The sequence below is a fragment of the Venturia canescens genome, chromosome 5 (assembly GCF_019457755.1).
Source record: "Venturia canescens isolate UGA chromosome 5, ASM1945775v1, whole genome shotgun sequence".
NCBI lineage: Eukaryota > Metazoa > Arthropoda > Insecta > Hymenoptera > Ichneumonidae > Venturia > Venturia canescens.
In genome coordinates this window covers 23,971,118-23,998,655 of record NC_057425.1, presented here as the reverse complement: position 1 = coordinate 23,998,655, position 27,538 = coordinate 23,971,118, and the positions used below count along the sequence as shown (strand labels likewise).

General features: G+C 39.0%; 1 protein-coding gene across 1 annotated transcript; it reads left to right on the top strand.

The window, feature by feature from the left end:
- Window positions 1–2,282: 2,282 nt before the first annotated feature.
- LOC122411417 (uncharacterized protein K02A2.6-like) lies at window positions 2,283–6,491 on the top strand. Its single transcript, XM_043420168.1, has one exon. It carries the CDS (start codon window positions 2,283–2,285, stop codon window positions 6,489–6,491), a length of 4,209 nt encoding a protein of 1,402 aa, XP_043276103.1.
- Window positions 6,492–27,538: the final 21,047 nt, after the last annotated feature.

The window sequence follows — 27,538 nt, the reverse complement described above, 5'->3', positions numbered from 1 at the left end:
TTGCAGCATGTGTGCCAATCATTCAAATCATTTACTCCAACCATATCATGTAATCTAGAAAATTCATTACAAAAGTATTCAGCTTTTCTAAATACTTCAATGTTCCTTTTTCTATTCCTTCCTGAGTTTTCGAATTTCTAAATTAATTTCTAAATTCTCCTGAAATGGTTTTCCTTCAAAAACAATGCAGGTACGTTAAACGTCTTTGAATTCTGTTGCTCTGTTAAATAAAGTTCGCTTAGTTTTTTTTGCTGCTTTGAGTTCTGGCAAAATAAATGTTAGAAGTTTACGGGTACTTTTTTTCAGCAACTATCAAACTGTGGATAATTGAACCTCAGCGGCCGCTTGCAAACTTTGGAAATATATTTCATTGGGGGCACGTTTTGCATGAGACGAAATCTCTAGATTCAGAATGCAAAAGCGACATTTAAAGTGGGCAAATCTGTTGGATTTTTCGTGTCTTGAATTTGATCTATCTTTCATTTGAATTTTGAAGAAAAGGGATAAATAAAATCTGTTCTATTAAGGAAATCTTTACGTCAGTTCTTTCTTGGTATGAAGACTTAGAAAAATCGCCAAAGGTCACGGACAGACCGGTGACGAAATATTTCCAGTACAATTTTGACGAAAAATAGATATTTTTTCACGGAAACCAACGTTATAAGCCGAAAATCATATTACAGCCCATGAAACGCATTTCTTCACACTCTTGGGTTCCTAATACACAAAACATATTAGAAAATAAGGGGGAATATTACCGACGTGCAAGAACAAACCAGTGCCGAAATATTTCCAGTATAATTTTGACGAAAAATCGGTCTTTTTTCGGGGAAACCAACGTTATAAGCCGAAAATCATATCTCGGCCCTCAACCCGCTTTCTACCGTTCTCTTGGGTTCCCAATAAGCATAGCATATTAGATAGAATAGAAGAGAAAAAATCGCCCAAATCCATGGACAGACCTGTGACGGAATATTTTCTGTACAATGTTGACGAGAAATTTGTTGTTTTTCGTGGAAACCAACGTTATTAACCGAAAATCATATCTCGACCCGCAACACGCTTTCCTCCATGCTCTTGGGTTCCAAATAGACGAAACATATTAGAGTACAAGGGAAAGAATCACCAAAGTCCAAGGACAGACCTGTGACGAAATATTTCCAGTACAATTTTGACGAAAAATAGATCTTATTTCGTGGAAACCAACGTTATAAGCCGAAAATCATATTACGGCCCACAACACGCATTTCTTCATGCTCTTATGTTCCTAATAGACAAAACATATTAGAAGACAAGGAGAAAAATCACCAAAGTCCAAGAACAAAACAGTGCCGAAATATTTTCAGTACAATTTTGAAGAAAAATTGGTCTTTTACGTGGAAACCAACATTATAAACCGAAATTCGTTTCTCGGGGCTCATCCCGGATTCCTGCATATTGTTAGGTTCCTAATAGGCATAACATATTAGAGTATAAGGAAAAAATCGTCGAAGTTCAAGGACGGACTTGTGACAAAATATTTTCACGACAATTTTTACGAAAAATTGGTCTTTTATGGTGGAAACCAACTTTATAAGCCGAACATCATACCCAGGGAAAAAAAGGTTGGGAAAAGTACATTGATGGTCCCTTATTTGCTGATAATTTCATAAAAAAGATTATCCCATAAAAAATGTTCGTATGAGAATGGAATCTATAAAAATGTACTAAGCAAATAATTCGTAGAAATTTAAACTAAAATCCTATAGCCACCATAAGATAAATGAGGAACTTTTGAGAAAAAAGGCGTGATATCAAACCATAAACTTCCCCTAGGGAAAAAAAGGTTGGGACAAGTCCATTGATGGTCCCTTGTTTGATGATATAGAAAAAAGATTCAGAACCAGGAAAAAAATTCTATAGAAATTGTACTGTATGTAATAAGTAGTGCTGCCCTCTTAAACATCTTCCGGGTTGCTCCCGCTCTCTCTCGTTCCACGATCCTATTCCCGAGCGCTCCTCAGTTGTAGTCGGACCTCGCCGGTGTACGATACGGCTTACATGTATCAGCGACTTCTAATTGTACAAACCACGTGTGTATATACTCGTAATAAACTCGTCCACGAACATCGACAATTATAGCGTGCCATTGCTTTCGAATAACCTTAAATATTCCTAGCAAGGACACCACAGTGGCGACGAGGATTAAAAGAAACGGAGTGCGGCGAGTAAGGTGATACGATCGCATAGATTTAAATCGATCAGTGAGTAACACGTGTTTGTGAAAGTGCCTCGACAAGAGAATGGCAGACTCAATAGAACAATTGCGGGAAAAGTATGAAGCAGCACTCGTGCAATTAAAAAAGGAAAAAGCGGCGGTGGAGGAGAAGAATAAGCAGCTAATTCAGCAACGGCTACAATTTTTGCAACAGCAGTCAAAGGAAAGTGCAGCGAACCGTAGTACTGAGGCTCAGACAGGCGATTCCGGGGTTCAAAGCGACAGGAGTCAACTGCTCATTACTGGACGAGTCGGTAATTTGCAAGAGTATAGCTTGAAAGACGACTGGAACCACTGGATCGAGAGGTTTGAACAGTACTACATAGCTAATGATATTGCTTCGGAAAAAGGAGTAGCGCTTTTCCTCACATTAATTGGCAGCGAGGGCTATGCCTTGCTGCGCAGCTTGTGCACACCGTGCTTGCCCGCAAATAAGTCGCTGAAGGAGTTAAATGAAATTATGAAAAATCATTTACAACCAAAACCGAGTGTGATTGCTGAACGTTACAAATTTAAAGAATGTTCGCAAAAAGACACTGATAGTATTATGGAGTTTTTGGCAAATTTAAAAAGGTTATCAACATACTGTGAATTCGGCAGCAGCTTGGAATCGCATTTGCGAGATCAGTTCGTTTGGGGAGTAAAAAACGAACGTATCAAAAAGAGACTGCTTAGCGAGCACGATTTGACGTATGCCCGTGCAGTGGAACTGGCTCAAACGATGGAGATGGCCACGAAGGATGTGGCTGAAATGGGAGCGTCGTCGAAAGGCCAAGTCGATTCAATCAACTTTGTGGGAAAAGGATCGAAAAAGTCATCTACCAGGGAATCCAGCGTCAAATGTTGGTGCTGCGGCAGATCAAATCATCCAACAACGGCGTGTCGGTATCGTAGTTTAAAATGTCGTAATTGTCAAAAGCCGGGTCATTTGGTACGAATGTGTAAAGTTAAAAAAGAAAATAATGAAAAAGGAAAGTCCGACAAGATTAATAAGAACGGAGAAAATAGACAAAATTTTATATGGAACACAAGTGAGGAGGAAGAGAATTTTGATACACTTTTTCATTTAAATGAGGGTAACGTTAAACCGGCGATGAAAAATGAAACAATTCAATTTATTGCCCCCTGGAGAATCGGAATTAAGGTGCAAAACAAAGAAATTGAATTTCATGTTGACTCAGGGTCCGAAATTTCGGTTATTTCTGAAGAAGAATTTGTCAACAGACGAGAGTGGAGCACAGTGCCGCTCGATAAGACACAACGAAGGTTTAAGACACACCCGGGGCATAAAATTGAGCCATTGGGAGTATTAAACGTAGAAGTAGAGTATCAAAATAAGAAATTGAAACTTCCACTGTTTGTTTTGCCCGGTGATGGTCCTCCTCTAGTGGGCCGAGCGTGGATTTGTGCCTTAGGAATACCAGTAGAGAGATTTACTAACAGTAATGAGAATTCTCGTATTGGAATGATATTAAGCCAAAGTAAAAAAAATATTGATGATATTATTCGTAATTTCGACTCGGTTTTCTCTTCAAAATTGGGAAGATATACAGGGGGAAGTTTCAAATTATATTTGAAAGAAGAAGTACAGCCAGTATTTTGTAAGGCGAGACCGTTGCCGTATTCGATGAAGGAAAAGGTCGAAAAAGAATTGGAACGTTTAATCAAAGAAGATATCATATATGAAGTCGAGAATAGTGACTGGGCAACCCCGATTGTTCCTGTACCCAAAACGAATGGGGAAATCAGAATTTGCGGGGATTTCAAAGTAACGATCAATCCGAAGATTAAAATTGACCGATACCCGGTTCCAAGAATCCAAGATTTATTGTCAAACCTCAACGGGGGAAATTTTTTTTCGAAGATTGACTTATCCCAGGCATATCAACAAGTGGAGCTAGATGAACAATCGAGGCCACTGGTCACTATTTCGACTCACAAAGGCTTATTTAGGTATAAGAGGCTTTGTTTTGGGGTGGCATCGGCTCCAGGATTATTTCAACGTGAAATAGAAAAAATTTTACAAGGCTTAGAAGGAGTGGTATCTTTTTTCGACGATATTATGATAAGCGGATCAACAATAGAAATTCATAATAAGAGACTGTGCGAGGTACTTCGGCGATTGAAGAAATGTGGGTTGACCGCAAACAAAAATAAATGTGCCTTTGCGAGTAAGAAAATACAATTTTTGGGCTATGTACTTGATAGCACAGGGATACATGCTGCGTCAGATAAAATTAAAGCGATAGTGGACGCTCCGGCTCCAACTAATATTACTCAACTAAGAGCCTTCTTAGGGATGATTAATTATTATGCGAAATTTATTAAAAATTACGCGCAGATGTTGAATCCTTTGCATTATTTATTACAGAAAAATGTGGCTTGGCAATGGAATCGTGAACAGGATCAAGCGTTTAAAGAAGCAAAACGTTGCTTAACATCATCAGAAGTACTGGTGCATTATGACGCCAAATTACCAGTTAAAGTAGCATGCGATGCATCACCATGTGGTATTGGTGCGGTGTTATCGCATGTGTACGCAGATAAAAGTGAAAGGCCAATCGCTTTCGCGTCCAGATCATTGAGCAAGGCTGAGAGAAATTATTCTCAGTTAGATAAAGAAGCGTTGAGTTTGGTGTTCGGGGTAAAGAAATTCCACCAGTACCTTTATGGGCGAGAATTTGTTCTAGAGACCGATCACAAACCGCTGGTATATATATTTGGTTCCAAGAAAGGACTCCCGCAGATGGCTGCGAGTAGGGTACAGCGTTGGGCGGTATTTTTATCTGCGTACCAGTTCGAAATTGAGCATGTAAAAGGGGTGAATAATAGTCGGGCGGATAGCTTGTCACGTATTCCTTTGCCAATCGACGAATCAAAAATGAGGGAATCGGAAGATTATTCGTATTTGAATTATGTAACTAATGAAGTGAAGTCAATTGATATAAAGCGAGTAGCGCTGGAAACGTTAAAAGATCCATTGCTAAAATGCGTCTGCAATTATGTGATGGAGGGATGGCCAGAGGAAGTTGATGAGGAGCTAGGTGCGTTTCGCAATCGAAAACGTGAATTGACGATTGAAGAAGGGTGTTTGTTATGGGGGCATCGCGTAGTAATTCCTCCATCCATGCGAATGGAATTATTGCAAGAACTTCATCTCAGCCACCAAGGTGTGGTTAAAATGAAAGCACTGGCTCGCTCGTATATCTGGTGGCCGAAAATTGACAAAGACATTGAAGGGATCACGAAGGCGTGTGCTTCGTGTTTGAAATGGTCGGATAATCCGCCAAGGGCAATTTTGCATCCGTGGAAATGGCCGGAGGGCCCAAATCAAAGAATCCATGCGGATTTTTTGGGTCCCGTCGAGAATAAAATGTATCTAATAATTGTAGATGCCTTTTCGAAATGGATCGATATTAAGGAAATGTCGGATATAACGTCAACAATGACAATCAAAATGTTGAAAGAATATATATGTGCGTGGGGAATTCCACTGAAATTGATAACGGACAACGGGCCTAGTTTTTGTTCTGATATATTTAGAGAATTTACAGAAAGGTATGGTATCCATCACATAAGAACGGCTCCATATCATCCGGCATCCAACGGGGCAGCAGAGAACGCTGTGAGAACGTTTAAAAAAAAATTTAAAGTTCTGAGAGATGCAGGAGAGTCGAAACATGATGCAATACTTACGTTTCTTTTTCACTATCGAGCTACGCCTCATAGTACGACAAACTGTAGCCCGGCAGAATTGCAGATAGGGAGAAAATTCCGTACAAGACTGGATTTGGTTAGACCAGATCTTAGAAAATATGTAGAAAATAAGCAAGCTAGTCAACAGCGTTCATTTCCGGGCAATAGAAATTTTGTATGCAACAGGGGAAATAGGACGATGATGAGGAATTTTGCGAGTAATACGTGGGAAGAAGCTCAAGTAATTGACAAATTGTCTCCCGTTACATACACGGTTCGATCAGGCGATAACAAGTTACACAAGCGTCATTCAGACCAATTGAAAAAGTGTTCACCGCATAAAGAAATAAGGGTATCGGAGGAAACAGAAGGAAAAGAGGAAATTCAAAGTTCTCAAGGGGATCCAGTAAGCATTACTGGCAGAGGAAGCGGTACAAAAGAGACAAAAGAGGAGATAGTACCGACGTCCGCGAATAATGTACAGTCAGTGCGAAGATCAGCTAGAGTTCGGAAGCCAAGACAAATATTAGATTTGTAGAGTGGAAAAATCCTTACAGGAAAATAAATAGAGGTCATGTAATCGGTGAATGCGTGTAATCGAATTAAAATTGTAATCGGTGAATGCGTGTAATCGAATTGAAATTGTAATCGGTGAATGCGTGTAATCGAATTAAAATTGTAATCGGTGAATGCGGGTAATCGAATTAAAATTGTAATCGAGTAATCGATATTTTTTGTGAGTGACCAAAAATCTAGTGCGGAGGAATGTACTGTATGTAATAAGTAGTGCTGCCCTCTTAAACATCTTCCGGGTTGCTCCCGCTCTCTCTCGTTCCACGATCCTATTCCCGAGCGCTCCTCAGTTGTAGTCGGACCTCGCCGGTGTACGATACGGCTTACATGTATCAGCGACCTCTAATTGTACAAACCACGTGTGTATATACTCGTAATAAACTCGTCCACGAACATCGACAATTATAGCGTGCCATTGCTTTCGAATAACCTTAAATATTCCTAGCAAGGACACCACAGAAATAATAAACGAAAAATTGTTAAGTTCAAAAAAATCCAACATAAATAAAAAAACAATTGAAAAAAATTCTGTAAAGAAAAATAAAAAATTTTCAAAAAAATTCATAATTATTGAACAAATTGAAAAATGTACTATCCAAGTTACATGCAGTCTAAAAATGTATGATATCAATTGGAGGACAAGTTTTTATTGATAATTTGGAATATTTATCGAACAAATCGGAAACTTTCATTGAAAAATTGACGTTTTACGCATAGGAGCCACTAATCATTCATGATAATTATTTTCAAGAAAAAAGTTCTTGAAAAAAAAGTCATAACGAAAGTTACGTGCAGTACTAAAATGTATTATATCAATTCGAGGCCAAGTATTTATCATTTATTCGAAATATTATCTCCGGCGACAAATGAGCGTTGAGAATCCTCGTCGGGCTCAGAACGTTTTATCAAAATTACTAAAAAATTAATGGAAGTAAAAAATCGCAGAATCTTTCTTTCGAATAATAAGAACGATGTCAAACCATTTCTTTTTAACCAGACCATATAAAAATCGTTAAAAATTCACATGAAAGTCATTCGTTACTTCAACAAGGTACAGACTTTAAAGAATCGATTCCCCTCCGACTTTCAGGATCCTCTGGTATTATTCACAACATTCAACTTCGATTGGATCGGTACAAATTATGTTCAAATACGTCTTAAACGTACTTGTCCGGCCCATCACTTTTTATTCAAATTGCTCATTCGAAAAAAAATCAAAAACGAAGTTAATGCATGTGTTAATATTAAGGAACAGTAATTCGCGAGAAAATAATTTTCCTTGAAATCGCTCTTGTCAAAATGAAACGAAAATGGAAGATGAAGTTGATTAATCTATTTATATTGTATGGAGTCATAATTCACAACAAAATCATTTTTCTCCAAATTCCAGGAATCCACGTGTCGTACTCGACTAGTGATATTTATCAAAATGTGTACGTGACTATCGAAAAAAAACATTGCACGGCTGAATAGGTTCGAAAATTTCTTGTAATGTGCCTGATTATTTCTCATTTCCATTGGTTCTTACCGAATGGTATGTGTTCCCTGAAGGAAATGAGAAGTGGATATTGCTATACGAACCTGAGAACAATCAAGTTCAAATTACTTGGAGATATTATTTTTATTTCTATCCATTTTATTATATTTGGGATTATAGAACAGCCCTGATTTTTTTTCGAATGAGCAATTTGAATAAAAAGTGATGGGCCGGACAAGTACGTTTAAGACGTATTTGAACATAATTTGTACCGATCCAATCGAAGTTGAATGTTGTGAATAATACCAGAGGATCCTGAAAGTCGGAGGGGAATCGATTCTTTAAAGTCTGTACCTTGTTGAAGTAACGAATGACTTTCATGTGAATTTTTAACGATTTTTATATGGTCTGGTTAAAAAGAAATGGTTTGACATCGTTCTTATTATTCGAAAGAAAGATTCTGCGATTTTTTATTTCCATTAATTTTTTAGTAATTTTGATAAAACGTTCTGAGCCCGACGAGGATTCTCAACGCTCATTTGTCGCCGGAGATAATATTTCGAATAAATGATAAATACTTGGCCTCGAATTGATATAATACATTTTAGTACTGCACGTAACTTCCGTTATGACTTTTTTTTCAAGAACTTTTTTCTTGAAAATAATTATCATGAATGATTAGTGGCTCCTATGCGTAAAACGTCAATTTTTCAATGAAAGTTTCCGATTTGTTCGATAAATATTCCAAATTATCAATAAAAACTTGTCCTCCAATTGATATCATACATTTTTAGACTGCATGTAACTTGGATAGTACATTTTTCAATTTGTTCAATATTTATGAATTTTTTTGAAAATTTTTTATTTTTCTTTACAGAATTTTTTTCAATTGTTTTTTTATTTTTGTTGGATTTTTTTGAACTTAACAATTTTTCGTATATTATTTCTATAGAATTTTTTTCCTGGTTCTGAATCTTTTTTCTATATCATCAAACAAGGGACCATCAATGGACTTGTCCCAACCTTTTTTTCCCTAGGTTAAAACTATTCGATTTTCAGCTGCTCCGCGGGAGTATCCGTGCTCGCTCTCGGCCGGAGTTCGACTGGCTAGCTGTGGAGAGATTCGAGAACTTTAAAAACTTATTAAAACTATTCGATTTTCAGCTGCTCCGCGGGAGTATCCGTGCTCGCTCTCGGCCGGAGTTCGACTGGCTAGCTGTGGAGAGATTCGAGAACTTTAAAAACTTATTAAAAACTATTCGATTTTCAGCTGCTCCGCGGGAGTATCCGTGCTCGCTCTCGGCCGGAGTTCGACTGGCTAGCTGTGGAGAGATTCGAGAACTGGTGAGTGCGGCGCGCCTGCGCTCTTAAATAGCAGCGTCCCGTTGGAGTATCGGTGAGGCCGGGCGTCTCGGTGTTGGTTGGCGCACACAAATAAAGTGAGTATCCGTGACTCTTATATACTGTTTCTATATACTTTATAAATTCGTTTAACTCGTAATTATTGATTATTTAAAACCAGTTTAATTAATCATTAATTTTACATTTATTTTCAGCTTAGTTTTAAGGTAAGTACATTTCGTTATATTTTATTTATCAATAATTAATCAACTTCAGTTAAATAATTATTGATTTCACATTCTTATTTACTATTCATTGTAAGATTATTATCTCATTATTGTTTCTAGGTTTCCTCTGGATACAACGGGTGTGTAAGTATATTTAATTTCTTCTTATAACAATTAATTGGTTGTTTATTAATTGATTACGAATCGATGTTTATTTTATTGATTGATTGCCATTTTCTATTTTCAGGTTCTTCTGGATTCGACGGTGATAACATTTCGAGTTTGGTAAGTACAATTATTGCTTATTTAATTAATTATTTCGTTATTTTATAAATATTATTTTGCTCGCAGGATCTCTACGGGTGTTTACAACGATTTGGACGGAGCGCAGCGAAGTTTCATCGGTAAGTGTACGTTTTCTACATACTTTCTTTTATTGTTTAACATTTAACAATTTATTTTTCTGTGCGTTTTCCAGGAAGTTTTGTACAGCGTTTTGACGAGGACTGTCACATCTGGCACGTGCGTGACTTCGCCTAAGAGACTCTTGAGAAGTTTTTCTAGAGTCCTTTCTTTTCGCTGGGAAAAACCCTCGAAAAAATTGGAAAGAAAGGGTCATAAAAAAGGACTCGAGTGAAGGGTCAGGGTTGACGAGTGTCGACGTATGAATTTTGGTAAGTTTGGAAAGAAGAATTATTTAGTTTTGTTTGTGCGTGAATTCGCGTAATTAATTCTTTTGATAGGCTGTACTGTCGCGCTACGCCGGATGAAGATATCGGGTTTCACCTCGCGGATTTTCTGATGACAATAATCAATACGAGATTTATCCTCTGCGAGTGGGTGAATTATTATTATTTTATTTGTATAAAAATATGCTTTCGGACCGGAAATGCATTTGCAGTTTTTGTAAATAAGTGTTCCACAGATTCACCTATGTGAATTTATTTCGTAGCCTAAGCATTATATAAGAAGCGTTTTAGGGAGTCTGTGTACATACATGTCCATACGTATCTATATATACTTTAACTTATGTATAAACCTTATATACTCATATACCTCGATAGAAATAGCGAAATAAGCGATTCTGTTCCCCATATACATATATTTGTGTTTCTTGATTGAAAATAAAGATAATTTGTTTGTAACGAAATTTGTTTATTTATTAACAATTATTGTTTATATGCTTAAAAATGTGTCAATCGCTTTTGAACTGTGTCCTATGTCGCCTTGCTATGAAATCCCATTGATTTCCTGAGTTTTTGATGTGTTTTGGGTAATCCGCGGTTTTCCGCGGTTTTTCGCGGTTAACCCGCGAATTGATATATCAGCGAAATATTTGTGTAAAGTGGTCGAGTTTGTAATCATTTTAAAGGGCATTGAATTCCCTATCGTTTGAGAGTAACAGAGATAATTTATCCACATAATTGTTAATTAATGAAATTAAATATTGTTAAATTTTTATGTTTCGGAAAAGTTGTAAAAAGCACCCAAGTTACTTATTACGGTCTTTGCTATTGAATCTAATCGTTTGGAACTTGATTTTCGACGTTTTTGGACGATTCGCGGTAATTCGCGGTTTTTCGCGGTTTTTCCGCGAATTGATAACTCACAGAAGAATTATTGCAAAATGGTCGTGCGAGTATTCATTTGAAAGGGATTTTGATCTAGAACACGCTCGTAGCGTTAAAATTTAGATAACTGTAAAATTGTTAGTTAATGAAATTTGAAATTGTTAACTTTTGATATTTGGTAAAAATGATTAAAAGGTACCCGTGTGAGGTATCAAAATAAAGCTCTTTTCATAAGAAACACGTTCCAATTGTTAAAAATGCTCTAAGTCGATTATTGTTAGTTAATGAAAATTGAAATTTCGAGAGCGCTGAGTGATGACTCATCGGGCGCTCGGGCTCCGTGAGGCAGGTCAGTTGCGCGCGGGGCTTGCTAGTCTACATACTATAGCGTTTACTGAACTATAGCGCTCCTTAAAAGTTATTTTCGCCTTTCTATGTTGGTCACTATTATTTCGAATAATAAATTTTATTTTTTAAGCGGGAATTTTAAATATATTTTCTTTATGTTACAGATACATACCAGCCAACACGATGGTGGAGACCCTAGGACGTAACACCTCCCCGGAGAAGTTCGAAGCCGATGGTTTACTTAGGCTGAGAACCGGCTGTAAGACGACCCAAAAGTACAGGGTCTACGCCAGAAAGTCTTCTTTTCGATGGGGACGGTTTCGGCTCCTGTGAGACGACCTCCGAAAGTTCTGTTTCACGCGGGATCTCATATGAATTTTCCCGTTGGCTGTTTTTCTTGTAGTGGCGTGTGATTAAAAGATAAGTTATAGAATTCCAAATTGCGCCAATTAATGCGACGCTCCAACCGTAGAGAGAATGAAGGGTGTAACCCTGTATGATGATGTCGATCACTGCTTTTACGATGCTGAAGATAAACGCTATGGCGAAGAACCCGGAGCTTACTATTCCGAATTTTTCCAAACCATGCCAAATTTTGTTAATTGTACCTTCCGCGAGTTGTTCAATTGCCTCGGTACTTAATAAATTTTGTATTGCAATTGTTCCTCCTGCCACTGGATAACCGGCAGAACCGCGAGCGATAGTGTTGAGGAGAGCGGCTCTTTCAGCTGGAAACATGATGCGATCTCTTAATTGATTAATTTCTTCTACTGTGTATATTCCAGAAACTGCTAAGTCTCCGATCGGATTGTAATTCCACGATGGATGTGCAGTCGGGTGAAGTTCTTGAGGGGTTTGAGCTGGGACTCCTTGCGGGCTGAACCGATACCAGTTATTATCGATGTTGTACAATGCTGGAAGAAGTGGATCGCACTCGATTTGGGTCCCTGCTTTGAGAAGAACCTTCGAGATTGGCGATAAATAACGGGACTCGTTCCGATACGTATCGGAACGTTACTGGAAGTTCGTTGTAACATTCCTTGGTCCGGCGGATGCTACAGTCGACAGGTGTACATTTTATGATGTGGGCAACTTCTCCCAATACTACGGCCATATATCCGTGAGCCTTCATGATTGTTGTGGCGAATTTTTCCGGGAACAAAGGGGCTGTGTTTAATGCGTTTTGGATTACCTGACGCTCGAGATTACACCTCTGTAGTACGACATCTCTGTAAAGGTTTTGTATCTGTGTACGGATGTGTTTTTCAACGTAAATAAATTTGGAGTTCATGTATAAAAAAATGTCGAGGTTGTTGACGGGAATTTGTTTTTTCTGCGCGAACGTCCTTCCCTTTTGTGTTTCCAGAATGTAGAGTTTTGGGTGCTCCGTACGAACGAGATTGTAACCGCAGATATGCTTCATTGATTTGGCTGCTAATGCGAACGTCGTTTCGTGCGTTGTTAGTGAGAATACGTCAGGATTGTTGGTCGCTGAGTCTGGATTTTGTTGTTTATGGGCAATGCCTTCGAAGAGGACATCGTATCGATTGAACTGACACGAGTCTGCTGGTTCAGTTATCCAGAAGGCTGAATTCCCTTCGACGTCCAAACAAGTACCATCGGAAAGATAGCACTGCGTACCTGACTGAAGGATAATTTTATTATTGACCAAGTTCACTTCGGCCATGTAGTTTGTCAGCGTGATTTTTACTGTTACTCGATCGATCCGAAGGCGGTTGTCTGGTATAATTTGATCCGCCAGATTTTTGCGATTGCCCTTATCAAGCTCGAGAGAAAATTTCGCCCCTGATCTGTGAGAATTGCCTTCGGAGCACTAAATTGACAGACAAAATGTTCTATAAACGCGTCAGCGATGTCGACGGCCGTCGTCCTAGCCAGCGGGACAGCGATTGACCATTTTGTTAACAGGTCTTGCATAGTCAAGATATACGAATTTCCGCTACTGGTGGTAGGAAGGGGGCCGACGACGTCCATCGAAATCTTGTCGAAAGATCGCCCCGGCGTGTCGGTTATAACCATGGGCTGTTTAGTCTTGACCCGGACTAATTTTTTTAATTGGCAATTTCTGCATCTCGCTATATAATCTTGAATGTGGGTCTTCATATTTTCCCAGAAAAAGTGTTCTCTGATCCGCTTGTAAGTTTTATTTACGCCCTTATGGCCACCGACCGCGGAGGCGTGCTTCTCGGCAATAATTTCGAGGCGCTCTTGCTCCGTCGGGAAACGAATCAGCTGCTGACAGATGGTGAGAGCGATCATTTGATCCCTCAGAATTTGTATTAAAAGGTTTTTAATTTCGGCCCAATTTAGACCTCCGATTGAATTTGTCTTAGCGATACTAATTGAGGTGATATTTTCCTCGCGAATAACATCTCTTAACGACTCGAACGTGTCCCCTAGATCGTCCAAGGAAATATTCTCTCTCAGATGAAAAACGACTGGTAGTGCTATCATTGCACATCCCTTTTCCCTGGCAACTTTGGCCCTAAAAATATTAATATTCTCATATTGAGGCATCTTTTTGAGAGTATCTAATTCCTTGGCTCCGTCATCGAGGGGTAGCCCTTGTCTCGTAATAAAAATAATTTTCGCTCCCTTTTGCATTGACAAATTATCGCGAACTTCTCGTATCGATAAAGCACCTTTGATTGAATAAGCTGGATCGTTTGAGGGACCTCTACCGCATTCCCCAGGGTCCAACAAAAGATCCGTTTCCTCTTCAGACTCGTTTTCGTCCGACAATGTAGTTTCCTCCAACAAATTATTTTCTTCCATATTCGCCCCGTAGCCCTCAAAGAAATCGTCGAATTCGAGGGGCGGGTTATCATTTAAGATATCGATTGGCAGATCTGGCTCAACGCTGATGTCTTCGGGTCTTTCACCGTATATGTTGACATCAACGCGATTACCAGGAGCATTAATTTCGACCCGTGATCCCTGTGGTTCAACTAAATTTTCACAAAATAATCGTCCGTCACTCGGAACGTTTAATTCGCCGGGGGGCCCAGGGTCGAAGGGCAAGCTTCCCAACATCGACTCGTCGATAGGGTCGTCTTGTGATCCTTCTTCACCTGGAGAAATTCCGGTCTTTCTTTTCCTTTTACGAGTTTGTGTCTCCTCGTTTATGTTACTTGAGCCTTTTTGCTCTATATTTTTCATTTTAAAGTGGGCTGGCGGACTAAAAATATTTTCTGTGGAGTCGGATTCTGTCCGTGAATCGGGTGTATTTGGTACCGTCACTGGAACAGGAGCTGGAGTAGGGTTAGGATTTTCGGTGCGTCCCCTGTATTGGCTAGGAGGACTAAAAATTCGTTCGTTAGGCGTTGTATCGGATGATGGTTCTTCATCAGATTCGTCGGGATGATCGTCGTTGGATTGGCCAGGTAAGTTCAATTTTCTTTTCTTTTTTGGATTATGCGTTAGTATAAGGATGTTTTTACTTTCAGGTGGATTTCGCGAGAGAGCGTCAGCGTTATTGTTCGCGCTCCCAGGTTTATACTGGATTTTATATTCATAATTAGATAGACTCAAACGCCAGTGTACCACACGATTGGCGGGGTCTTTTACGGAATTCAGCCACACCAATGGCTGATGATCGGTAAGGAGATTGAACTTCCTGCCATAGATATAGGGTCTGAAATGGTTCACGCAATAAATTATGGCGAGGCATTCTTTCTCTATGACGGAGTAATTTAATTCGTGTTTATTTAGTGTTCTGGATGCATACGCGATTGGCTTATCTTTGCCTATGTCGCCTTGAGAAAGAACGCCCCCAATCGCATAATTTGATGCGTCGGTTGTGATGTTAAACGGTTGTGTAAAGTCGGGATATTGTAAAACAGGTTCTTTACACAGGGCCTCCCTCAATATATCGAACGCTCGCTGTTGAGAGTCGGTCCACTTGAATGGGATCCCCTTTTTTAGCAAATTTGTGAGGGGTTTTGATATGCCCGAAAAATTTTCTATAAAACGCCGATAATACCCGGCTAATCCGAGAAACTGCTTGATTTTTTTCTGATTTGTAGGGGCAGGGTAGTTCTGTAGGGCCTCGATCTTCTTCGGGTCTGGTTTTACTCCCTGGTCACTAATTACGTGTCCTAAATAACCTACTTCGCGGCGAAGGAACTCGCACTTGTCTGGTTGTAGGTGCATATTGGCTCTTCGTAACCGAGAGGCCAATTTGTCGAACTTAATTTTGTGCTCGTGTAAAGATTTGGCGTAAATCACGATATCGTCTAAGTAGACGAAGAGCTCGACCCCTTGAAGTCCCACTAGTACTCGGTCCATAAGCCTTTGGAAAGTAGCGGGTGCGTTTTTCAACCCGAAGGGCATGCGATTAAACTCATAATGACCGAAAGGGGTGGAAAACGCGGTTTTATGTTTATCCTTCGGATCTACTTTGATTTGGTGAAAACCGCTGGCAAGGTCGAATACGGAGAAATATTTCGCGCTTCCAAGCTGGTCCAAAATTTCGTTAATCTGGGGGAGAGGATAAGCATCTCCGATAGTCTTCTCGTTGAGATTGCGGTAATCGATAACCATTCTCCAACGTTTATTGCCCTGGGAGTCCGCTTTCTTCGGCACAATCCACAGGGGTGAGCTGTACGGGGAGAGAGAAGGTGAGATGATATTATTTTTTACTAACTCCCCGACCTGTTTTGTAATTTCATCCTTATGGATCGGAGGGAATCTATATTGTCGAGTGAACACCGGTTGGTCGTCTACAGTTTCAATTTTATGATAAAAATCCGGTACAAAATCTAAGTTTTCGTTAGGAAGTTGAAAAAGGTCGGCATTATCTCGAATAATTGACTCGATACTATCCTTTTCTTCTTGGTTAAGGTGGTCAAGTCGTAATAAGTCCTTTACCTTTCTGATTCTGTCGTCCTTCTGGATTCTTAGAACGCGTTTGATATATTCGCCGGGTTCTAACCTCCCGTCGCACAATTCTTCACACGTGTGACTGACAATTGCCTTCGGCTCGTAACCGTCCGGAAAAGCTTCATCGAAATCGGTTGCTTTGACAAGATATGCCTCGTCGACATCCTCGTACTCCTCGATCTCTATGGTCGGGACCTTTACGAGGACGTCTTCGAGGGTTGAATTGTGTATCACCAATTTAGTGATTCCGAATTCGGTTTGAGCTACTATTTGGCCGCAATAAATCCCGGCCCCGAGGTCGAGGCGCGGAACGTAACCGCGTTTTACCTCGGGGTTTTTCACCCGACCGAAACCGATTGTCTTACTTCTCTTGGCGAGGAATATTGTGTCGCAATCCATGAAAGGAAAAGCTTGCTCGTTCCAAGAGAGGAGCCGCTTCGACCAATCTAAAGATGCCTTGTTCTGGGAAAGAAATTCCGCTCCCAGAAGTGCATGCTGAGGAGTCGGGAAATCATCCCCTACAACGTGAAAGATGGTCGGCGTACCACAAACACGGGCTGTTATCCAACCAAAGGTAGCAACCGTTTTCCCAGCTATCCCGTTTAACTGAATTCTCTCTCGTTTATCGATTACCACGGAGCTAGAAACCGTGTTTATTTTTGCGATGTTGACCTCCGCCCCGGAATCTATTAAAAATTCGGTAAGCCCGCCTAATTGAGGGCAATGGAGGGTGACGGAGGGAGAGCGCTGAAGCTCGTTCAGGCAGAGATTGACGGCGCGGAGGGCACTGCCTCCGCTAAATTGACAGGGTGCGTCCGCGGGTCTCCCAACGAGCCCTGTTCCGTTGGGCGCGGAACCGCGTTTTTTGTACTATCATTTTGCTTGCGGAAGCATTTTTCTTCCGTGTGACCGATTTTGTTGCAATACGTGCAATGAGGTTTGTGACCGTTATTATAGTTATTATTGCCGTTACCGCGATTATAATGGCCGTTATTCCGATTATTGTCCCTTTTTGGCCTTTTTTCGGGGTATTTCAGCCAACAATTTTCTAGGTCGTGCCCGCCCCTGTTGCAGTGGGTGCACGGTGAATTATTCGTGAAAGCGACCCGAACATTCCGCGAAGGTTGCGGTTGGCTGTTTATTTTTGAAAATTTTTGATCCACCGCGACTTCCTTTTCGACCTTGATGGCCTTCGCGAAAAGCTCTTCCAAGGTTTGATAATATTCCAATCGTACGCGCATTCTAAGATCGGGCGGCAGGCCCTTGACGAAACTATCCATTGTATCGTTTTCACATTGCGCGCGATGTTCGCGAGAAAGAGGACCCCATGTTTCAGTGTCCATTTCGATAATCTCGAAGTGCAGATCCTTGACGCGGCTGATATACTGAATCATATTTTCGGACGGCGTTTTTGTTATCGTACCTAACTCGCCGCGGTATTCGTTGACCGATTTAGATGATCCAAACAATAATTTTAATCGTTCCACGAGTTCTTTGATAGTTCGCGAGTTATCGTCCTCGAAGGCGGTTTGTGCATGACTTTTTAATTTATTTTTTAGGAGCAAAACCAACGTGGGCTCGTGCTGAGGACTAAATAAACTTCGCACCTTTTAACAGGCACGAATAAATCGAAGGACTGGGAAATTATACCCAGTAAAAATCGGTACGGATTCGAGCGCGTCTTTGTATTTGACGCTCGGGAGGTTGATCGTACCCGGGGAATTTTGCGCGTGTCGGACATCGTTTTCGCGAGGGGTACTTGTTTTCGCCTGATTGTTGATCGAGTGATTCCCCACGTCGGGTTCACCCCAAACGTCGGTCGTGAACATGGCGGCCCGAGAGCTCGGCCTCTCGGTCTTCAAGCCTTTTATCTCACTCATTATTCTGTCGAGATTATTCCGTAAAGATTTGCTTGCATTTTGTTGCTCATTAATTATATCGAGTAAATGTTTTAACCGATCATTTGATGATTTCTCTTGTTTATTGACTTCACCCTCATCCGTTGCAGATTGGAGTGTTTCGAATTGTTTTGCAACCTCTAATCGCTCTTCGTCAAGGACTTCCTCCTGATGTTGTAACCTACGTTCTTTTTCTACCAATTCACGCTCTTTTAACAATAGCTGATCGCGGAGTACTTGCACCTCCTCTGACGTAAGGTCCTTCATTTTGATTTTGTTTGCAATTTACTAAAGAACGATTAATACACGAAAACTTGTCCAAAAGTTGAGAAATGGGAACGTATAAAAATTTAGTCCAAAATTTAAAATTTTGATTTTATTGGAAAGTTTTATTTAAAACGTTTGGAAATTAATTGTATTTTGTAAATAATGGTATAGTAACGTTTGTTATTTGGAAATCTGCAAGTAGGGGGAGTTTTGAAAAATTTGTCCAATTACGAAAATTGTATTTTATTGAAAAATATTAATGAAAAGTTTTGAAATTGTTTGTACTTCGAATGTAACGGCTTGATTGCGTTTGTTATATGAAAATTGAGGACAGGAAAATTTTCGAAAAATTTGTCCAATTCCAAAAAATATTGAAAATGGCAAAATTAAATATTCAAACGATTGGAAACGGACTGTTCTCTGCAGTTTTTAATTCGGTGTAGTTTGTTATTTGAGTTGAACTCCGAAAAATTCAAATAAAAATTTTAAAGTCGAGAAATTTGTCCAATTTTTCAAATATGATTTATTTCGAAAATCCCGAGTGTAGACGTTTGGAACTTAATATTTTCCGAATATTGATACTCCTTGAAGTTAAAAATTGATTGTTAGCGTATAGAAGAGATGATATTTTGAAATTGCAAAATTTGTCCAATTTTACAAAATTTTTATATTACGGAAATGTTGCGTTAAATCGTTTGGAATATGATTTTTCTCCGTTTATTTATGTTCGGTACGGTTTGTTACTGAGATTTGGTAGGTAGAAATTCAAAATTTAAATTGACGAGAAATGCTTTGGTATTCGAGTAACGAAGTCGATAATGGTTTGTTATACGAATAAATTTGAGAAATAATCAAATTTAGCGATCGATAATTTGATTTTAATTTGAAATTCGACAGAATAGTGACGATATTCTCTGAAATTTGAATGAATTTATCACAATTGAGGTTACGAGTTTCCTCGCTTTACTCGATTGCGAAAATTAACCAATGATAATTACAAAAAAAAAATAAAAGAAAGGCCACCAGTACTTTATTTCACGACGGTATCCCACCGCTGCCACCAAAAAATATATAAACCTGTTACGTCGTGTGGTTTAATGCCCGGATTTTTAGAGAGAGACAAATTATCTAACGAAATACTGACAATACGATTCACGGCTACGGACGGTAAGAGAGAAACTTTTTAGAGCAGCCCGCTTGGTACGACAGGGATTTACCCTGGTCGCGGTTGGTTAGTTTACCGACTGCTGGAAATGTGGAACTCCACTTGACCGATTGGATTGATACAGACTGGATTACCGTCAGCAGTATGCTCGATGGTCGGCAACCGGAAGAATTTATTTGTCCAGGAAAATGATACACGGGGTACGACGCGTAGCCTTATTTTAGATCTCGTATTTGAGAAGGTGAGATTTTCCCCCTCAGGACCGAAACCTATGCTCGTGAAATATTTACCGGATGACCTTTTCAGAATAAAAATAAAATAAAACTCACTTACCGTTTAGTTATTCTTCGACGGATGAGTTAATCGATTGTTATTACTTCGATGTCGATTGGTGTTGATGGTCGGGAAACGGTCGATGCCTCCGAGATGTTTCCACAATCGGGATGGTATTCTTCTCGTTGAGTGAAGATCGATGAACCGACCAAACGTCCCAATGAGTATGGCGAATTAGCGTCGATAATGAAGATGCTCTTCCGAACGATAACGTCGGAAACGACGCGAATTTTACTCGGACCCGATTTTAACACCAAATTATAAATAATATCGTTCGGATATTCGACACCGGAGTTTTCAGATAGCTGTGAGTGTTGAGTGGCTTTGCACAACGTTTTCACCCACGATTTATTATTACCACGGTTTAGAGCGGGTCTATTACAGGCACGTGCGATAGCCCGGCGGATTTGAAATTTAACGCCTCCTCGACGTCTAGGCATAATAAGAGAATTTCATAATTAAATTTATATTTCGATAATTAATTCAAGTTTGTTTAAAGGATAGAAAAAAGAAAGAAATCTCGTTGACGTGCCAAATTCTCCAGCACAGAACAATGAGAAAGAGAGAGAGAGATAGAAATCTCGTTGGCGTGCCAAATTCTCCAGCACAGAACAATGAGAGAGAGAGAGAGAGAGATAGAAATATGTATCGGCGTGCCAAATTCTCCAGCAAAGAACGATACAAATAAAAGAATTAAAATACGATCTAACGTGCCTGAGTCTAGCACAAACGAATCGTATGGAAAAACTTGAATTAATTATTCAACTGCGAGATTGAATGAAAGAAGTATGCCAGATTATAAAAGAAATGAATCCGCAGGTTTATCGCTGAATTAAGGCACGAAAATGAAATTAAATAATGCCACGTTTTAAAGAATTTACGGTGTTAGATAAAAGAGAGAATGAAATTAATAAATTCGTTCAGTAATGAACACGAGTTTTTGTAAAACATGAAATTGAGACTCTAGTTAATCTTGATGAAAATAACTCGTGAAAATTTATAATTCGAGAAAAATAATTAGACTCGATTTTATCGAATTAAGAAATATTAATTCTCGAGGAAAAGAATGGAAAAATCACTCGAAGAAAATTGATGATAATAATTCGGTTTCGGTGAAAAATACTCGAATGAAAGAAATGATTTCGAATTATCGCGAGTTTCGGTGGAAATTACTCAACGGAAATAAATTGTTAATTAATCGCGAGATTCGGTGGAAATTGAACAGCGGAAATAAATTGCTAATTAATCGCGAGATTCGGTGGAAATTACTCAACGGGAATAAATTGTTAATTAATCGCGAGATTCGGTGGAAATTACTCAACGAGGGTTTAAGGATGATTTGAATAATTATTTTAAACACTTTTCACCCTTTTTACACTTATGTATTGTTACAAACTTTTAAGTTGCGATGTTACAAAATTAAAATAAACTTGTACGATTAACTTGTACGAAAAAGAACTTTAAAAACTTATTAAAAACTTTTCGATTTTCAGCTGCTCTGCGGGAGTATCCGTGCTCGCTCTCGGCCGGAGTTCGACTGGCTAGCTGTGGAGAGATTCGAGAACTTTAAAACTTATTAAAACTATTCGATTTTCAGCTGCTCCGCGGGAGTATCCGTGCTCGCTCTCGGCCGGAGTTCGACTGGCTAGCTGTGGAGAGATTCGAGAACTTTAAAAACTTATTAAAACTATTCGATTTTCAGCTGCTCCGCGGGAGTATCCGTGCTCGCTCTCGGCCGGAGTTCGACTGGCTAGCTGTGGAGAGATTCGAGAACTTTAAAAACTTATTAAAAACTATTCGATTTTCAGCTGCTCCGCGGGAGTATCCGTGCTCGCTCTCGGCCGGAGTTCGACTGGCTAGCTGTGGAGAGATTCGAGAACTGGTGAGTGCGGCGCGCCTGCGCTCTTAAATAGCAGCGTCCCGTTGGAGTATCGGTGAGGCCGGGCGTCTCGGTGTTGGTTGGCGCACACAAATAAAGTGAGTATCCGTGACTCTTATATACTGTTTCTATATACTTTATAAATTCGTTTAACTCGTAATTATTGATTATTTAAAACCAGTTTAATTAATCATTAATTTTACATTTATTTTCAGCTTAATTTTAAGGTAAGTACATTTCGTTATATTTTATTTATCAATAATTAATCAACTTCAGTTAAATAATTATTGATTTCACATTCTTATTTACTATTCATTGTAAGATTGTTATCTCATGATTGTTTCTAGGTTTTCTCTGGATACAACGGGTGTGTAAGTATATTTAATTTCTTCTTATAACAATTAATTGGTTGTTTATTAATTGATTACGAATCGATGTTTATTTTATTGATTGATTGCCATTTTCTATTTTCAGGTTCTTCTGGATTCGACGGTGATAACATTTCGAGTTTGGTAAGTACAATTATTGCTTATTTAATTAATTATTTCGTTATTTTATAAATATTATTTTGCTCGCAGGATCTCTACGGGTGTTTACAACGATTTGGACGGAGCGCAGCGAAGTTTCATCGGTAAGTGTACGTTTTCTACATACTTTCTTTTATTGTTTAACATTTAACAATTTATTTTTCTGTGCGTTTTCCAGGAAGTTTTGTACAGCGTTTTGACGAGGACTGTCACATCTGGCACGTGCGTGACTTCGCCAAGAGACTCTTGAGAAGTTTTTCTAGAGTCCTTTCTTTTCGCTGGGAAAAACCCTCGAAAAAATTGGAAAGAAAGGGTCATAAAAAAGGACTCGAGTGAAGGGTCAGGGTTGACGAGTGTCGACGTATGAATTTTGGTAAGTTTGGAAAGAAGAATTATTTAGTTTTGTTTGTGCGTGAATTCGCGTAATTAATTCTTTTGATAGGCTGTACTGTCGCGCTACGCCGGATGAAGATATCGGGTTTCACCTCGCGGATTTTCTGATGACAATAATCAATACGAGATTTATCCTCTGCGAGTGGGTGAATTATTATTATTTTATTTGTATAAAAATATGCTTTCGGACCGGAAATGCATTTGCAGTTTTTGTAAATAAGTGTTCCAGAGATTCACCTATGTGAATTTAATTCGTAGCCTAAGCATTATATAAGAAGCGTTTTAGCGAGTCTATGTACATACATGTCCATACGTATCTATATATACTTTAACTTATGTATAAACCTTATATACTCATATACCTCGATAGAAATAGCGAAATAAGCGTTTCTGTTCCCCATATACATATATATGTGTTTCTTGATTGAAAATAAAGATAATTTGTTTGTAACGAAATTTGTTTATTTATTAACAATTATTGTTTATATGCTTAAAAATGTGTCAATCGCTTTTGAACTGTGTCCTATGTCGCCTTGCTATGAAATCCCATTGATTTCCTGAGTTTTTGATGTGTTTTGGGTGATCCGCGGTTTTCCGCGGTTTTTCGCGGTTAACCCGCGAATTGATATATCAGCGAAATATTTGTGTAAAGTGGTCGAGTTTGTAATCATTTTAAAGGGCATTGAATTCCCTATCGTTTGAGAGTAACAGAGATAATTTATCCACATAATTGTTAATTAATGAAATTAAATATTGTTAAATTTTTATGTTTCGGAAAAGTTGTAAAAAGCACCCAAGTTACTTATTACGGTCTTTGCTATTGAATCTAATCGTTTGGAACTTGATTTTCGACGTTTTTGGACGATTCGCGGTAATTCGCGGTTTTTCGCGGTTTTTCCGCGAATTGATAACTCACAGAAGAATTATTGCAAAATGGTCGTGCGAGTATTCATTTGAAAGGGATTTTGATCTAGAACACGCTCGTAGCGTTAAAATTTAGATAACTGTAAAATTGTTAGTTAATGAAATTTGAAATTGTTAACTTTTGATCTTTGGTAAAAATGATTAAAAGGTAACCGTGTGAGGTATCAAAATAAAGCTCTTTTCATAAGAAACACGTTCCAATTGTTAAAAATGCTCTAAGTCGATTATTGTTAGTTAATGAAAATTGAAATTTCGAGAGCGCTGAGTGATGACTCATCGGGCGCTCGGGCTCCGTGAGGCAGGTCAGTTGCGCGCGGGGCTTGCTAGTCTACATACTATAGCGTTTACTGAACTATAGCGCTCCTTAAAAGTTATTTTCGCCTTTCTATGTTGGTCACTATTATTTCGAAAAATAAATTTTATTTTTTAAGCGGGAATTTTAAATATATTTTCTTTATGTTACAGATACATACCAGCCAACACGATGGTGGAGACCCTAGGACGTAACATGCGAATCGCGATCATACCTTACAATCGTGTGATGTCGTTTCCGAACGTTCAGAGACGTGAAAATTGGAGATAACCGATGCACTTTTGTGTGAATCGATACAATTTAACAACATTCACAGACATTTCGAACAGAACGGCTTTCCGACGTGCAAGTCGAGATCATAACATACAATCGAGTGATGTCGTTTCGGAACGTTCATAAACGTGAAAATTGGTGATCACCGATACACTTTTGGGTGAATCGATACAAATTAACAAGGTACACTGACATTTCGTTCTGAAACGCTTTGCGACGTGTAATAATCTCGAATCGCACGTCGGAAAGCGATGCTGGTCGAAATGTCAGTGAATGTTGTTAAATTGTATTGATTCACACAAAAGTGTATCGGTGATAACCAATTTTCACGTTTATGAACGTTCGGAAACGACATCACTCGATTGTAAGGTGTGATCGCGATTCGTACATCGGAAAGCGGTTCAGAACGAAATATCAGTGAATCTGGTTAATTTGTGTCGTTTCAGACAAAAGTGTATCGGTGATCTCCAATTTTCACGTTTATGAGCGTTCGGAAACTACATCACTCGATTGTAAGTTATGATCTCGGATCGCACGTCGGAAAGCTGTGCTGTTCGAAATGTCAGTGAATGTTGTTAAATTGTATCGATTCACACAAAAGTGGATCGGTGATCACAAATTTTCACGTTTATGAACGTTCGGAAACGACATCACTCGATTGTAAACTGTGATCGCGATTCACACATCGGAAAGCGATTCAGAACGAAATGTCAGTGAATCTGGTTAATTTGAGTCGAATCACACAAAAGTGTATCGGTGATCTCCAATTTTCACGTTTATGATCGTTCGGAAATGACATCACTCGATTGTAAGTTATGATCTCGGATCGCACGTCGGAAAGCTGTTCTGTTCGAAATGTCAGTGAATCTTGTTAATTTCTATCGATTCATACAAAAGTGTATCGGTGATCACTAATTTTAACGTTTATGATGGTTCGGAAACGACATCACTCGATTGTAAGGTGAGACCGCGATTCGCACATCGGAAAGCGATTCAGAACGAAATGTCAGTGAATCTGGTTAATTTGTGTCGATTCACACAAAAGTATATCGGTGATCTTCAATTTTCACGTTTATGAACGTTCGGAAACGACATCACTCGAATGTAAGGTATGATCTCGAATCGCACGTCGGAAAGCTGTTCAGTTCGAAATGTCAGTGATTCTTGTTCATTTCTATCGATTCATACAAAAGTGTATCGGTGATCACCAATTTTCACGTTTATGATGGTTCGGAAACGACATCACTCGATTGTAAGCTGTGATCGCGATTCGCACATCGGAAAGCGATTCAGAACGAAATGTCAGTGAATCTGGTTAATTTGAGTCGATTCACACAAAAATCTATCGGTGATCACCGTTCTTCATGTTTATGAACGTCGGAAACGACATCACTCGATTGTAAATTATGATCTCCGATCACACGTCGGAAAGCTGTTCTGTTCGAAATGTCAGTGAATGTTGTTAAATTGTTTCGATTCACACAAAAGTGTATCGGTGATCACCAATTTTCACGTTTATGAACGTTCGAAAATGACATCACTCGATTGTAAGTTATGATCTTGGATCGCACGTGGGAAAGCTGTTCTGTTCGAAATGTCAGTGAATCTTGTTAATTTTTATCAATTCACACAAAAGTGTATCGGTGATCACCAATTTTCATGTTTATGAACGTTCGGAAATGATATCACTCGATTGTAATTTATGATCTCGAATCGAAATGTCATTGGATATTGTTAATTTGTCATGAATTGAACAAAAATTTTATTGGTGATCACCAATCTTCATGTTTATAAAAGTTCGGGAACGTTTTCATCGCTCTATTGTCAGTTCAGATCTCAAATGGCCCTTCGGATTGCGATACTAAATGTCTGTAAAATTGTTGATATGTGACGTTTATCGGTGAACGTTTCCAATCTTTCATAAACATGAAAGTAAGTAATCAGCGATAATCTTGTGTGTTAATCGTTACGAATCGACAATTTTTTCCGACATTTCTATCAGAATCGCAATCCGAAATGCGATTCGAGACCGGAACTGACATTCGAACGATGTCGTTTCTGAACGTTCACAAATATGAAAATTGGTGATCACAAATAAACTTTTGTGAGAATCGTTACAAATTATCAAGATTCACTGACAATTCGAACAGAACAGCTTTCCGACGTGCGATTCGAGATCATAACTTACAAACGAGTGATGTCGTTTCCGAACGTTCATAAACGTGAAAATTGGAGATTACCGATACACTTTTGTGTGAATCGACACAAATTAACCAGATTCACTGACATTTCGTTCTGAATCGCTTTCCGATGTGCGAATCGAGATCATAACTTACAATCGAGTGATGTCGTTTCCGAACCATCATAAACGTGTAAATTGGAGATCACCGATACACTTTTGTGTGAATTGATACAATTTAACAACAATCACTGACATTTCGAAAAGAGCAGCTTTCCGACGTGCGATTCGAGATCATTACTTACAATCGAGTTATGTCGTATCCGAACGTGCATAAACATGAAAATTGGTGATCACCGATACACTTTTGTATGAATCGATAGAAATTAACAACATTCACTGACATTTCGAACAGAACAGATTTCCGACGTGCGATTCGAGATCATAACTTACAATCGAGTGATGTCGTTTCCGAACGTTCATAAACGTGAAAAACGGTGAACACCGATAGACTTTGGCGAGATGCGTAACAAATCGACAAGATTCACTGACAATTCGACTAGCATCGCTTTCCGACGTGCGATTCGAGATCATACCTTACAATCGAGTGATGTCGTTTCCGAACGTTCACAAACATGAAAATTGGTGATCACAGATACACTTTAGTGTGAATCGACACAAATTAACAAGTTTCACTGACATTTCGTTCTGAATCGCTTTCCGATGTGCGAATCGAGAGCATACATTACCATCGAGTGATGTCGATTCCGAACGTTCATAAACGTGAAAATTGGATATCACCGATACACTTTTGTGTGAATCGACACAAATTAACCAGATTCACTGACATTTCGTTCTGAATCGCTTTCCTATGTGCGAATCGCGATCACACCTTACAATCGTGTGATGTCGTTTCCTAACGTTCAGAAACGTGAAAATTGGAGATCACCGATGCACTGTTGTGTGAATCGATACAATTTAACAACATTCACAGA